Source organism: Crinia signifera, chromosome 3 (assembly GCF_055691185.1).
Source record: "Crinia signifera chromosome 3, ASM5569118v1, whole genome shotgun sequence".
Taxonomy (NCBI): domain Eukaryota; kingdom Metazoa; phylum Chordata; class Amphibia; order Anura; family Myobatrachidae; genus Crinia; species Crinia signifera.
Genome location: NC_139219.1, coordinates 286,840,551 through 286,857,246, shown reverse-complemented (window position 1 = coordinate 286,857,246; position 16,696 = coordinate 286,840,551). Strand labels below are relative to the sequence as shown.

The window sequence follows — 16,696 nt, the reverse complement described above, 5'->3', positions numbered from 1 at the left end:
ACATACAAAATAGTGCAATACCTTTTCCCATTATTAGGCCATGGTGCCTTGTAAACACTTACCTTATACCGACCCACACTAGAGATGTGGATTCAAATGTACCTAGCATCAAGGCAGTATTGAGAGGCCTATCACATGTGATTTGGATGCAAGCAGTGATTACTATTGCATGAGTTGTGGACTGGATTAACATATGGAATGGGTTAGTGTCATTTGTTGTACATAACAAATAAGTGCACAGTACAAATGAACATTCACATATATAATTTATGTCTGGCTAAAGTTGTAGCTGTTCATTGGTGTAAAAATCTGCCAATGAGTACAAAATCAGACTTGGAATGAACGCCTGGTTTTGTACAGTTGATTTCCCGCTGGTATGGGCGTAGCGTAAGCGCCGCACAAACACCTTGGTGTACGTCGCCGTACGGTACTCTGCCGCACAGAATGCAGTGTGGGGCTGATGTACGCCAATTACATAAATGGGTATATATAGGTGTGCAAGAAAAACTAGATTGTGCTGCAAACATGTCTGGGTCACAATCAGAGGGAGAACAGGAGCATCAGCTCCTCCTAGCTCAGCTGGACTCCATCACCTCCAATGTGCACCTGACCAGAAACCAGCCATTGGGAGGTGAACAGGCTGCAGGCCCATCTTCAGCAGGGCCATCTTCAGCTGGGCCATCTTTAGCAGGGCCATCTTCTGCCTCAGCAGAATCATTGGGAACACAGCAGGTGGCTTCACAAGAGAGTAGCCTGGCCAGCACTTCAAGTACAGCAACAGGTAGCCGTGGGCGTGGCCGGAAGAGGCTAACAGAGGAACCGACCACCAAGAACAAGGCATTCCAACCGGAGGAACTGCAAATTCTTGTACCCCATCCACGGGAAATGATTGAGTTGACACAGGTTAGGTTGACACCTACAATGAGATGGAGGATTTGGGAGGACATAACTGTGGAGATTAATGCGGTGGCTCCACAAGTTCGTGAGGCAGAGCACGTGAAGAAAAGGCAAGTTCAAGTGTTTGAAATTAGAGTTCAGCAATACCATTTATGTGTGTATTAGAAGCTAGATGCAATAGTTAAATGGCAGGTCACGTTGCTAGGAGCAACAGACATGATTACCATGTCACTTATTTTATATATATTATACGGTGAGTGTACAGACGTGGCCCCAATCTTAAGGACCTACTGGTTGATACAGGATCGACGCAAAAGAAAACAGGAGTAACCAGCTGGCTTCACCGCAAGAAAGGTACCCACAAATGTGGAGGGTGCTCCAATTGCCCATTTTTAATGACAGGCTCCATCTTCACTGATCCAAGAAGTGGCACCAAATTTACCAACAGATTTCACCTGGACTGTAACAGCAAATTCGTTGTTTACGTTTTACAATGTCCATGTAACCTGCTATATATAGGCAAAACGTCATGAATGTTAAAAGAGAGACTAAGCCAGCACAGGTCATCCATCAAGAAAGGCAACTCATGTCTTGGCACTGACAATGAACTGAAAAACCTGCCTGTGGCTAAACACTTTCGCGATAATTCCCATACAGTTAACCAACTCAGATGTGCCATTGTGGACCATATCCCACCCCTGAAAAGAGGGGGAGATAGGGATAAGTTGCTCTTACAGAGAGAACTCCAGTGGATCTATCGACTCAACACATTGGCACCTGGAGGGTTAAACGAGGATTTTAAAATGAGCTGCTTCTTATAGCAGACTTATCACTACGCTCCCACTTGACTTGAATTATACTCTTATTGTTGCTGTCTTGGACGTTTATATGTTGCTTTCTACTGGTTTATACAATATCAAAGTTGTGTTTACCTATTACATACGCCGCCGAGCGTGCATGTCTCTATTTATTGCCTCAGTATGTGCTTTGCGCATACATCATGTTGGATTTATAGCAGCACCGCTGTGTGCTTTATTTCAGTTCTAATGTCCAGATAGTGTTGACACCGCCGAGTGTCGACCATTTTGTAACCTTTTGCTTTATTACATGACTTACTCATATGAAATGCCATTATAGTATCCTTGGACACCGCCGTGTGCCAGGACAGTGTCTTTTACCCAGTAACTTTGTATATTCTGGACAAACTGAGCAGCGCTCCTTCTGGCTAGTACGTGACATTCCCCGCTCTGGCTATTGTAGGAACACCCGCATACAGATAACATTCGGATTCTCCGTATGCGGCAGCAACACACGTAGCTCCACAGCAACACAGAGTTTCACCACTTTCACCGCCCACTTAGAGGTTGCTCCCCTCTAGCTGTTTACAGTACAGCTCGCTCCATCACACAGGTACGGAGGCACATAGCGCTATCGGGAAGCCGGAGGCTTCACCCATGACGCGCTCAGTCCCGCCCCAGGATTCCCCGTGACGCGCCATACACCCGCCCACCTGTCAGATGGCCGGAAGGAGACCGCTGTCAGCTGGTCGGTTTTTTGAATTGTGTTGGCGCAATTTATGCACTTAAATAGTGCTGGTTTACTGTGTGTTGTCACCCCTGAGGAAAATTGGCTGAGTCCAATTGAAACGGCTGTCGGGTGCAGCTACTGCATGTATTTACTGCACGTTATGGAATAAACTTTCCTCTTTCTTCATCTACGCTGAGTGCCGGTCTGGATTCTTCTTCACCTTGTGTGTGGGGGGTAAGTGCTTTATATATATATATATATATATAGAAGAATGCAATAAGTGTCACTCCAGGGGACTTTAGTCAAGCAATTTTATGTTGCAAAATGTAGCAAAGAGGAAAAAGTTACATGTTCAAATAGGTCGACGTTTCGATACCATTAAGTATCGTCTTCAAGACAGCATGTAACGAAGTATAACATCAAGGTACAGAATACAATCATTGCAGTTTTGGATACCTGAGTGCCGGTTCTCTTTGCTCCTTATATATATATATATATATATATCACACACATACATACATACATACATACAATACATACATACATACATACCACATGAAAAGGCTGGTTTTGTCACTCTAACACTTACTCTGTAGGAGACCTCACAGTCATAGTGTTCCCTCTGAATCCAAACCCACCCATGACTAAACTGCTGCAGCTTTTGTCCTTGGACCTGAGAAGCATGTAATGAGCTCCACCAATCTCAACTCATAAAAAACCTATCAGGCTATGTTCTCTGCTGCAACGTGGCATGGGACTTAGTCAACTCTCAACAATGCACATTAAACTTGTGCAATAACGGATGGCTTTGCTGCTGATGTTCTGCTCCATTAATCATTGTCATATTGCCAGTTAGGTGAAGCTGCAGCATTAACCCACTCATCCCTTTAATCCGGGATACAGATTAACTACACAGGTTCTGTGGCATTTTAAATCGAGGTGAAAGCCATGCCCAGAACCTGTGTAATTAAGATGTGTTCTGGATTATAGTGATGATTTGCGCACCCTATTTAACCCCTAAGTGTGTCTGTTGTTACCCACTTACTTTTCATAATTTTTACAATAGTTAATCACAAATAATTCAGCATTGCGACATAATAAACAGTAGTCAAAAAAGACAATGATGCATTATGTATACCTACCACTTTCCACGACCTCCACCTCCTGAGGGGACTCCTCCATGACATAGCCCCAGGCCTCCTCCTCCTGCGGCACCTCACAGGCCTCCTCCTCCTCCTGGGCCTGGGCAGCCTCTTCAAGGCCCGGCTCCTCCTCCTCCTGGGCCTGAGCAGCCTCTTCAAGGCCCTGCTCCTCCTCCTCCTGGGCCTGGCCAGCCTCTTCAAGGCCCTGCTCCTCCTCCTCCTGGGCCTGGCCAGCCTCCTCCCGGGCCTGCCTTGCTCGGTCACGTGCTGGTAAAAAAAAATAGAAGGCTGAGTGTCAATTAAGGGTCATTATTTTATGAATCATAATAATAAAAAAAAACAGTGACATATTATATCCACATGACAGCATGTCAAAGAGGAAGTAACACACATATAGTGTATGCCATTTTCAACTCATTAACAGCCATTTAACCACATTTACATAAATAATCTACTTAAATCATTCCCTGGTAAATATGTAATGTTTGCATAAAAACTCACATCTTGCTATCTGCCGCCTTAGATGCTGCAGAAGGTCGGGCTGGCGTCGGCGCAGATCCGATCAGCGTCGCTCTAGCTGCGCAACGGACCTCCGCACCTGGGTCCGTGTGAATATTCGGCACCGGGCAGCAAGGTACGCCAATGAGATGGAGGATTTGGGAGGACATAACTGTGGAGATTAATGCGGTGGCTCCACAAGTTCGTGAGGCAGAGCACGTGAAGAAAAGGCAAGTTCAAGTGTTTGAAATTAGAGTTCAGCAATACCAGTCATGTGTGTATTAGAAGCTAGATGCAATAGTTAAATGGCAGGTCACGTTGCTAGGAGCAACAGACATGATTACCATGTCACTTATTTTATATATATTATACGGTGAGTGTGAATGTATGTTCAAGGTGATTATTTTAAACTTTAAACTAATTTCAGTTATGTTGAATGAAGCAGACTTAAAAAACTGTCACAGATAACAAGGAATGCTAATTCAAATGTCGTGGGTGACATGTAATAATATATAAACTTTGGTTGCAGGTGGCATGACTTCAAATCCAACCTCAAGAGGAAACTCACCGCACGTTGGAACCACAGCCACACCACTGGGGCTGCCCCCATGACAGACCGACTGAAGCTCACCCCCCTGGAGGAGTTGGCCACAGATTTTATAGCTATTGAGGAGGTCCGGGGGGTGAGCAACATGGACAGTGAGGCCCCAGTGGAAGTATTTGCGGCTGTACTTGAAGGTAATTAGTTAGCATGACATAACTACTTTGTATTAATTTTAAAGGAATGTGATTTAATTGTAAGCTTCTCTTTCAGCATCACCTCCAACGTGCGGTAGTGATATTCTTGAGGATGAGGCGGAGGATACAGTGCCACCTGCCACCAGTGGCAGCCATGTGCAGCAGCAGCAGCCAACGGCCACACAGGATTTGGACAGGTGGCTGCAGATGCTTAGCCACATTCGCCAGCAGAGAGAGTTCGCATCAGAGCGGCTGATTAGGACCGAGGAGGTCATGCAGGTTATTGTCAGCACCCAGCAGGCAATAGCTGGGAGCCAGCAGACAATCGTTGGCACCCAGCAGGCCATAGCTGGCACCCAGCAGGCCATAGCTGGCACCCAGCAGGCCATAGCTGGCAGCCTGCAGGTGTTGGCAGATCAAGCCGTGCACCAAAATAACCTCCTCCTCCGCCATAATGAGCTTGTGGCGGAGCTACTTAACACCAATAGGGCCCTATTGTCAGCCGTTTCTGGTGCATTCCCAACACCAGCACTCCCTGCTGGCGGAAGGGGAAGACCATCCTCCCCTTCCACATCATCTGCTCCACCTGACCCACCATCACGACGTGGCCGTGGCCGAGGAGCTGCTGCACATGGCAAGGCCCCTACCAGGGCCAAACGGTCACGAAAGTGAAGTGGCCTCCGCATTAATCTCCACCCTTATGTCGTCCCAAATCTTTCATTTTGTTGTGTGTGTCAACCTCATGTGTGCAACCCAATCCCGTGCAAAGGGTACACTAATTTGTGGGTCCTTCGGTTGGAATGTTTTGGTTGGTTCCCCTGTTGCCCTCTTTCTGATACCAATACTGTCTGCTGTTCTTGAAGTGTTGGTCATATACTTTTGTTGTGAAGCCACCTAATGTGTTCCTAATGATTCTGCTGTGGCTATGTATGAAATGGCAAAAATTTTATACATTTTTTTTTTTTCTAATTATTTGTATGTTACCTTTCTTTTTTGGCATGTGCCAAATAACATGCTATAAAATGTATATGTTTTCCACCAATTTAATAAATGTTATTTTTACCCCCAAATGTGTGCTGTTATTGCTGAATGTCAAAGTGACATGTAAAATTATAATATTGGTACCAATTTCTGACCATTGCTAGCAGTGTAAATGTGGGTAAAATAGCAAACATGCAGTGGTGTTTTCAGCTTATATTTGTGTATTTAGTAATGGTCCTTTTAGGCAGCAATGCTTCCAATTGAAGCAATGAAACGAGTGTAATTAATGAGTAATGAGTAGAGGAGTGGATTGTATTGTGTTCAGCTGACAGTGCTTCAGGTGCGGGCGTACTAATTGGGGGAGCCGAATGCCTAGCACATGAACAAGTGGTCTCCGCAAAGTGAAACTTGCTTATGAAGTCCGCATATTTCATGCGTGTTGGTTCGTTTGCAGTCGGTGTGCTGTCCGAATGCACGTCTACCACAGTTAGTGCACTCCCTCGTGTACGCCCATATTTACGCCCAGTTTTTCCCACTTTGAAACCACGCCCTTGTGTAGGTCCGATTGACGCCCATATTACGCCCTTATTTCCCGAGTCAATGTGGTGCACATTTGTGGACGGTATTAGTGAGAACGAATATGGAGACCATGCGTGGCACATGCGCATAGCGTTGCCTACGCATGCGCAGACGGCTAAAATACGCCCTCCGAAAGAATTCGTAACGGACCGCACCGACCAGAATAAGGCCCTATGTTCTAATTTTGAGCTATCTTGATTAAAGTCCTATTCAAGTTATTCCATACCTCCCAACATGAGCCTCTCCAGGAGGGACAGATTACTCTGCTCCTGGACTTCCCTCTTAATGTATGATTTCTATCCCCTGTTTTGAATAACTTGGTGAAGCTAATTATACAGTAAATTCTACAGTAAAGGGAAGTCCAGGAACAGAGCATTGTGATCCTACTGGAGAGGCACATGTTGGGAGGTATCGTTATTCTATTGCAAGTCAAAGGAATCGTTGCTCTAGTTCAGGGGTAGCCAACTCCAGTCCTCGAGAGCTACCAACAGTTCATGTTTTCCAGACAACCTAACAGGTGCACTCTTTACTCACTGACAAATTACAATAGATCCTCACAGGTAGAGATAATGAATTAACTTGTGATTCTGTGAGGAGACCTGGAAAATGTTAACTGTTGGTAGCTCTCGAGGACTGGAGATGGCTAACCCTGCTGTAGTTCCTATTACTTGTGATTATTGTTTATTCGTAGTCCCAAAGTTTAAGGCTGTTATTATTTCTCCAAGTTCTTGCATTGTATATTTTTAAGTTGTTTGTAATCTTTATGAGGAAGAATTACATAAAACCTGCAAGCTTTAACCTTAGATTGTGTGTCTCCATTACTCCTGCTGCATCACGAATTCCATCAAACACATACCCTCCAACATGACCCATTCCATTCGGTACACAATGCTCTGTTCCTGGACGTCCCTGGTAATGTAGGACTGTCATCACCTGTGTTGAAACACCCTTCTCGTCAATTACATAGTTCCACACAGGTGCTGGCAATCCTACATTACCAGGAAAGTCCAGGAGCAGAGCATTGTGTACCGAATGCAATGGGTCATGTTGGAGGGTATGCAAACACTACAGTTGTGACACATGTCAGTGCAACCAACATGCCACTGGATCTTCCAAAGCAGAATTTTATTATTATTATTATTATTATTATTATTATTACTAGTTGGTCGCCAGCAAGTTGTTAGACAGTCATTAGGTTGACAGGGGTAAGGTTGACAGGGTCATTAGGTCAACACAGGTAAGGTCGACACACTCGGCACACTATTCTATTTTTCCACCACGCCCTAGTGGATGGTAGGGCATGAAATACCGCCTGTCGGCACATGTGTCGATATTGACACCAAAACACGTACCACCATGTCCCAGCTTTAGGCAGCTGCCTAGGGCGCCAGGATCTGGGGGAGCACCACCAGGTCTGCCTCTCAAAAAAATCAAGGAAGTGTATGAGGATCTTTGTTGTACTTAATGCAGGTGTCTGCTGTGGAACTTCTAAAGGGGCATACACACGGAGCAAATTTGTGCTGTTTTCTAAGCAATCTGACCAGATTGCTTAGAAAGTAAGCACAGATCTCTCCGTGTGTATGCTCCAAGAGATTAAATATCTCTTGCTAACTAAGTCATTGCATGCAGTCAAAATCTACTCAGATTGCTTAGCAAATTACTGCAAATCTCTGTGTGTACAGAATGAGAGATACTGATGACAATCTCTTATTCTGATCCACTACCCACTTAGCACAGAAAATTGCTTAGCACAGATCTCTACATGTTTATGCCTTAAGGGGTTGGTATTGGTGGCAGTATGGGATGGGGGGGGGGGGTTGCAGTAGGCTGAAGTTTTGGCTGAAGGGTGCTGAGAAGCCTTACTCCGGCCCTGGGGGAAAGCAATGTTGCTATCACATACATACATACATACACATACAGAGGTTATCAGTGGTATGCCTCAGAAAGTCAGTGATACACAGAGTAGCCTGCCTCTGAAGGTGCTGGTGATGTTTGCTAGATAGTACTCCTTCTGCTGCTGCTACTAAAGTTGATTCAACCACCCCCAGTGGGCTGTCACAGTCATATATTCTTTGGTTTGCCCACTCCCACTTGTCCACATATTTGTTGTTAGGTGGACACTGGCTACAATGGCATTTTTTTAGGCTGTGTATGAGGTTTGGCTTTCTGGTGAAATGGAACTAATGTAGGGTACACACCAGGGCGACCCGCTCACGATGCACATCGTGAGCGGGTCGTCAGTGTCTCGTCCGACCCGTTCACGGTGACGCGGGGGGCACGACCCGCTCACGATGTGCACCGTGAGCGGGTCCGATCCGATGGCGACCCGCACCCGGCTGTATGGTCGTCATTGAGATCCTACCTGCAGCAGGTAGGATCTCAATAACGACCGACCCGCGGGACCGCGCATCGGATCGGTATCGGTCCACACCAGGACAGAAAAGGGCCCAATCACCACACAATCTACATCCAATTGGTCGGAATTGGATCTAGATTGAGGGGATCGGGCCCTAGTCGTCCTGGTGTGTACCCAGCATAAGATGGAAGATTGTCCCACACAGCATGGAGTCAGACCGTTTCATCAATCATATGGGTACTAATACAAGTATGGTGTACTAGTGTGCATTTGATAGCCACTGACTGACAGCACTGTGATAGACATCTAACACAGCCCTGATTGACCCTGACACACACTGATAGCAATGTGATGGATACACTGACACAGCCTGATTGACTCTTTCACACTCTGATGGACACCGACACTCTAAAAGCACCGTGATGGATGTTCTGACTCAGCCCTGATTGACCCTGACAGACCCTGATGGTCAGTGACAGTAGAGACTGACAGCCTGCCCTGAAATGGATAGACTGGCAGCACACCACAGCAGAGATCCTTTCAGCGGAGCATGTAAGGAAATGGCGCCAAACCGCGTGACGTTGAAATCTCGTGAGTCTCGTGAGAAATCTAATGCGGGATGACGATGTTTGGCCTCTTGCACGCTCCCGAGCTTGGCTTGACGTTCGCATGCATGTTCAGATTCCACTTAAACCAAACCGCTCATTTCTAGTTAAAACTGACACAAATTGTATTTAATAATTTACACAATTTCAATATAACAATATATATACCAACCTGCACAGAAATCATAAAATTAGTAAAAATCCACTTACGGACATTCCAACTTTGAGTAACAGTACAATATAAACATTATGCTAAAATTGAGAGGTATTATATAGTTTCTATAAATATGATAAGGGTAATTTACACTAAATTTATTATTTCTATGCTGGCCATTATATATTGTTATATTACATAGTTACATACATAGTTACATAGTAGGTGAGGCTGAATAAAGACTTGCGTCCATCTAGTTCAACCTATGTTTATAGTAGCTTATCTCTTGTTGTATAGTATGTTCTGATATTTTAAAGACAGATTTTGTTGCTTATTCATACCCATGGATGTTTTTAACCAATAAATGTTTATCCAACCTTATTTTAAACAAATTTATAGTGTCTGTCGACACCACTTCTCCAGGAAGAGAGTTCCAAAGTTTGACTGCTCTGACTGTAAAGAAATTTTTTCTTATAGATGAACAAAATCTTTTTTCTTCTAATCTAAACTCATGCCCTTGCGTCCTAGATTCCTTTCTAGTAGAAAAAAGGGTGTTTGACAGTTCCTTATATTGGCCCCTAATATATTTATACATGTTGAGCATATCCCCCCTTAAACGGGGGTCCCAAATTGTGTAAATAGTCCCAAATTGTTTAATCTTTCCTCATAGTTTAAATTCTTCATTCCCCTAATAAGCTTTGTTGCTCTTCTTTGGATTTTTTCTAATTCTATGATGTCCTTTTTATAGTGCGGGGCCCAGAACTGCACTGCGTAATCGAGGTGCGGTCTAACCGATGATTTGTACAGAGGCATAATTACTTTTGAGTCCCTAGTTTCCATGCCCCTTTTAATACATGCGAGAATTTTGTTGGACCTTTTTGTTGCTATATTACATTGAGCACTACACCCCAGTTTGTTGTCTATTTGGACTCCTAGATCCTTTTCGAGTACTGATTTACCCAATTCATCCCCACTTAGGTTATAACTAGCACACTGGTTATGTCTCCCAAGGTGCATGACCTTGCATTTGTTCACATTGAACCTCATCTTCCACTTTTTTGCCCACTCGTCTAGATTGTCAAGATCATTTCATTCATAATCATTAAAATTGTGTAATTTTTAAATGATTAAATACAATGTGTGTCCATTCTAACAGTAACACAAAACGGATGGCCCTTTAATGGCGCTCCTATCACCTGGGATCCAAAAAATTTAACAGTCCCCTCCTTGTAAAGTTCTCCCTTGCGTTGTTCTTTCTTTTTAGTTCTTTGTTCCTCAAAGGTGGACATAAAGAGAGGAAAAAAGAAAACAATATATAGTGTAGTAGGTCTCGTATCAAAAATATTCTGAGATGAGGGATATAGGTCTTCTCCATCCAGGTGGTGTTGTCTTTATTGATCTTATAGGGTCACCTCAGTGCAGACTTAAAAACTTGCTTACATAAAGCTTACATTCATTCAGGATTGTGAAAACATATAACGGTTTCTTTAGGCTATTCACAAAAGCCACACATACAGATAGACCACAATGAGTGCTCACACGAATGCTTACACCAACTGTATGCGACTCCTCATATAAAGGTTTCTTTCAAGGTACTCCTTTTGGTTTAAAAAAAACTCCTTTATTTTCCAAAAGATTTTTCGGTACTTGTGTATTATCACGGCGCACATCGCATCGCATACCAAAAGGCATGCGACGGTATGCGATGCGATATCGCGCGATATTGTACAATGCCATACAATGCGATGCGATTAAAAATTGTATAAGCACTCTAATGGGTGCTAAAAATGTTAAATGCACCCCCACATCACGCCACCCCACCACTATAAACGTGAACCCGAAGCGTGGCGAGCGTGGTACGTGGTACGCGTCCTACGACCTTTTCATACCCCCACTATCCACGTCGGCGTGGAGTTGAGAATAGAAAGTGTGGCGAGCGCAGCGAGGGGACGCGGATAACTGTGAAGCCCACGAGGGGATGCGGATACTTTGCCATGCTTCGGGCTCGGTGGCTCGCTGCGCTCGCCACACTCGACTCCACGCCGACGTGGATAGTGGGGGTATGAAAAGGTCGGAGGACGCGTACCGCCGCCCCTCGTGGGCTCGCTGCACTTGACACGCTTCGGGTTCACGTTTATAGTGGGGGGTGGCGTGGGGGTGCATTTAACATTGTAAGCACCCATTTGTCATAATGTGTAATGGGCATTAGGGTGTGTGGTATATTGTGCAATGGGCAGTACGGTGTGCGTAATTCTTGTGCTATGTGCCTATAGCATCCACTGTCCCTGTTTTTACTGTATGTGTGTGTGTGTTGGGGGGGTGTTTCACCAAAATGTCTACTTATGGAACTGCTGCTTCTGGGCACATTATGTGTATAAGAGGCACTACTACTATGGGTATTATACAGTTTTTTTCAGCGTGCCCCTAGTGTCAAATGTGCATCCATCCCAGCCCGCAGCCCTTGTTGGATGCTGCACCATGCACCATTCCAGGCCGCCTCTTTACACTCCAGTTGCCGTCCACCATTCTTGCGCTTGTGGCGAGGCCACGTCCCTTTTTGCAATTTCTTTCTTTCAAAATGATGACATTTGAAACTGGGACCACCCATTACCAACTTTCTAGTTTCACCTAATATAAAAGTAGGAACATTACCCATCTAGGAAGCTTCTCCCTGTTACGTAATTTGCAGCACGCTCATTATAACATTTTGACAACTTCAGAAATTAGTGCTAAATAAAATAACAACAAGCAGTCTAGCATCAACTAGATCCATTCTCTCAACTAGATCCCATCACCTGCAATCTCCTCTGCCAACACCTTCAGCCTCAATTTCCTTAAAAATGATCAGAGGTGCAAGTGCACAGAATAAAATATAATGATAATAATAAGAAAAAGACCACAAATAAAAACAGGATTGGGTGTACAGAATACAGGTATGCCCTTAATATGTATTATTAAAAAAAAATATGTTGCTTTTAATAATAATTTTTATTAAATCTTACAGATTCAGACCCATATCATTATGCAGTCGTTGTGGTAAAAAAATCAAGTACATTTCAATTCAATGACCTGAAGAACAAGAGGTCCTGCCATTCTGAACTAGGACACCTAGCCGGCTGGGTCGCCCCTATAACAGTACTTCTTAAGAAGAAATTGCTGCATTGGGAAGGACCTGAAAAGGAAGCCATTGAGAAAGGTACAAATATTGTACTCCGAAGAAGAATTAAGAACAAAGTATATTTGTTGGTCATTACTGATTCATCGTAATTAAATTGCAAAATGTCAGACATGAAGGCATGTTACGTTCTCAAAGGATGTCAAGATCCTCTTGTGTTACTTGATATTTTTTTTTTCGAGTACAATACTACTCTTTTTAGCACTGATTTTAATATTAAACTGGTTTGTGATGGTCTCAAAGGAGGAATAAGCAGTAGCCACCAAAATAAAGGAGAATAAATATAAAAGAACATTCTTTTTGGGTTCTGATAGGTTTACCTCCCAACTTTTTACATTTTTTGATTGGGATTTCTGTGCCCATTGCTGCTACACATTCCTGAACAGGGTGTGGCCTTAGTAAAGGGGGTGTAGATTCATGACAATGCTGTAATCATGATCAACACCCTGTCATTTTGCTTCCCTGAATAGACACTGTGCGCATGCAAGTGGCAGGGGGACTTCCAACTGCCCTCCAACCACAGGACACTGCCACCCGCGGGTGGGTCGTAGAACAGTGATAAGGAAGTCCATTTATTTATATATGCAAAGTCTATCTAATTTATTCATGTCGCACGCAACCAATAAGAGAATGTCCAGCTTTATAATCAATGAATATTATTTATGAATGTAAACAGATGAAACTGTATCATGGATTACAAAATATAACAATACAGGTATTATACATAATAACGATTATTATTCCAGCATCCTTAAATAAAGCTAACCTCAGTGATATATATATATATGAATGTGACTATAATGCTGTAAGGGGGCGTGGCTATGAGGCAGCAGCCATCTTATAATAACTAATTGTCGGCCATCTTAGCTAGAACACATGTTGGTCTGCCGCATGGCATTCCGCCATCTTAGATTCTTCCACATGGCACACAAAGGAACCTTAACAATCTACAGGCTCAAACAACTGCCTGGCAATCGCACATAAACTGCCTGTACTTTCAATAATTGCTATCCACAACATTTACTTAAAATTACCTCTAACCTGCATCATGCGATACTCACAATCCTGAATAAAACTTGGACATTCATCAAACACACACTAACCCTGCAGCATACACAATTTGAATATCATTTACGCTACAATGTACTTCTGTACAGAACACTTAAATGGCACCATACAATCTAAGGACTAATCATACCATAATCACATCACATGCCTTTACACACACAATCCGAGCATCACATGCAAGCAACACTTGTTACATATAAGTTGGTTTTATCCGCTATTTTATCTAGATATTCTCACTGGATATTACACAAAGCATTCACACTCTTCAATACAAAGAATCCTTACAATATACTACAATCCATAATCTACCAACCGCTGCTATATGTAGCTATTGTGAAACACAATACAATCCATGATGATAGCACGTGGCTGAGCACATGGCACACAGCAGATAGGCCTACACTTTGTCCACATGTAAACGTACACAGCTATCTCTACCAATTTAAGCATATCCTTGCTCACAATTCTTAACAGCTACCAATACCCATGTATATATATCAGATTCCAGTCATCACTTTATCTCTTACAGTCACGTTTCACATACCTTCCAATCATTTGACCTTCTCAGACCTTCAACACTCCATACCTGAACCATACTCTCATGAATAAGCTCTATCTCTTATCAATATTCCGAGCCATGCCTGATACACTTAAATAAACATTTGATACTTATCCCTCAAACATGTCCTGGTGAATTCAGTCCCATAGCTCTTTCCGTCTGCTGCTACAAAAACACACTGAACCATTTGATTCTCTCTTGCTTTCAAGAGAACTCTCGGGGGAGGGGAGAATCCATTCATTCACCTGGTATCACTAGCCTATAGACACGCCCCTTTGTTTGCTGTATCCTGTGGTTCACTGGTGTTTGGGAATGTTAATGACTTCATCTCTAATGCTGGTTTTCTCATGACTACTCTAATGAGAACTTATAATTTGTTATAACATGTGAGTGCAATATGATATGGAATTCTAATAACTGTCATCTGACAGCTAATGTAATTCTACACATTTAGAGACTAAACATGACATGTATGCTGGAAGGTGTAACTTGATATGCAATATTTCCTGGCCTATGGGATAAAATGATTATGTATCTATGACTATATTAATGTTATGGGCATGGTTATAATTATAATTATGGAAATTATATGCTGGGAAAAACTAGGCATTGACAGTGATGAACAAAAAATGATGACTGTCCTGCAAAAATCGGGAAAGTTGGGAGGTATGCTGATAAGTGTAGCGCCATTTAAATACCATTTGTTTTTAGATATATAAATATATTATAAATACATTTTATAATAATGGATAATAAGGAGTCTGCAGCACCTTACAAAGTAAATAACAGAAGCAGTTTAACAAAAAAAATGAACTTCCAGTACATAACATGGACATGCATCATACTCAGAGTGGTAGAACCCATGGCTGATGTGGCATTATTGGCAGTTTTGAGGAGATGACAATATGAATGATGGAAGGAAAAGCATATGATGGAAGAGAACTTTGCTTATGATAGCTTATGTCACGATCCAGGTAATAAGTCATATATTCTTACCTCTACAGTGTGTTGCAAGACGTCACCAGACGCTGCAGCAATCCATGCCTGTCATGTCTGCCTGTCAGCTCCAGTCTACTGTGGCTTCCATGCCACTGCCATTATCATAGGCCTCAACCATGTGGTGTACAAACACTGTTTCCCTCATTCCTTGGACATGGAAGCAGCCATGCCCATTCCAGTCATCTGTTTGTTTACAGCCAATCCTTACCGTCTTCCTGTCCTGCTAATTACTCAACCAATCTCTGCACACTGGCTGTTATAAGTATACTGGGTTGAGACCTGGTAAGTGGCCAGTTCAATATTGTCTGCAGAAAAAAAATTCAACCTAGGTTGAAAGATTGAGCGCTAATACCCAAGCTTTTTTCCTAAAGCGACTGCTTGAGTAAGGGGAAGGTCAAACCCTTAAAACGTGCAAGGAAAAAGGTTGTTTAAGCAGCGCTGGCAGTGAAGGACACTTGATAATTAAATATAACAATGTATTACACAATTAAAAATATATGTTATATCAATAAAAGCATATCAACATGATAATTAGGGCAATGGGGCAAGTGTTGGTAGGACCAAGTGGTGAGGGGGACCAAAGAATATAACCTGCACTGATCCGTTGAAATGAGTCCCGATGGAATACAGTCCAAGGATAGATTGTCCAGGATATCGCTGGAGGGATCGGTCCTGAAGGATGTTGATAAGATAAGATAAGATAAGATAATTTATTGTCATTGTAAAAACAACGAATTGTCAACACAACGAAATTACATTCATAGTCACAAGGAAAATACCGATAGAGGAAGGCGATAGTGCTCTAACTGTTCACATTATAGTCGCACACTGCTGTGGGAAAGAAACTCTTTCTTAGACGGGAGGTTCTAGTTTTTATGCTCCTCAACCGCCTGTTTGATGGCAAAAAAGAAAAGACATAGTTATAGGGATGAAACTGATCCTGCATAATGCTGTTCCTCTTACGTCTGCAGTTTATTAAAAAGATGTCAGAGATAGAGGGCAAATCGCAGCCAATGATGGTTTCGGCAGTGCGTATTACTCTAGTTAATTTGATGTGACAGGACCAATCTTAAACCTCAACCAGTAATGTGAAGAATAGTCCCAATGATGGTCTGTAGCTTCCAAACCGGGTCTAGTTGGTATATCAAAGGTGAACAGATGGATTAGCAGGAGGTGGTCCAAAATAGCACTCAGGGTGAAATCCAAGGGGGGCACCATTTCCATGGATCAGTGTAGGTTATATTCTTTGGTCCCCCTCACCACTTGGTCCTACCAGCACTTGCCCCATTGCCCTAATTATCATGTTGATATGCTTTTATTGATATAACATATATTTTTAATTGTGTAATAAATTGTTATATTTAATGATCAAGTGTCCTTCACTGCCAGCGCTGCTTAAACAACCTTTTTCTTTGCAA

At 42.9% G+C, this 16,696-nt stretch overlaps 1 protein-coding gene across 1 annotated transcript in view; it reads left to right on the top strand.

Moving 5' to 3' along the window:
• Window positions 1–16,696, top strand: part of LOC146063017 (saxiphilin-like) — a 102,969-nt gene that overhangs the window by 34,113 nt on the left and 52,160 nt on the right. Inside the window, 1 exon segment of the mRNA XM_083175025.1 lies at window positions 12,482–12,673. Coding sequence (XP_083031151.1) covers window positions 12,482–12,673 — 192 coding nt within the window.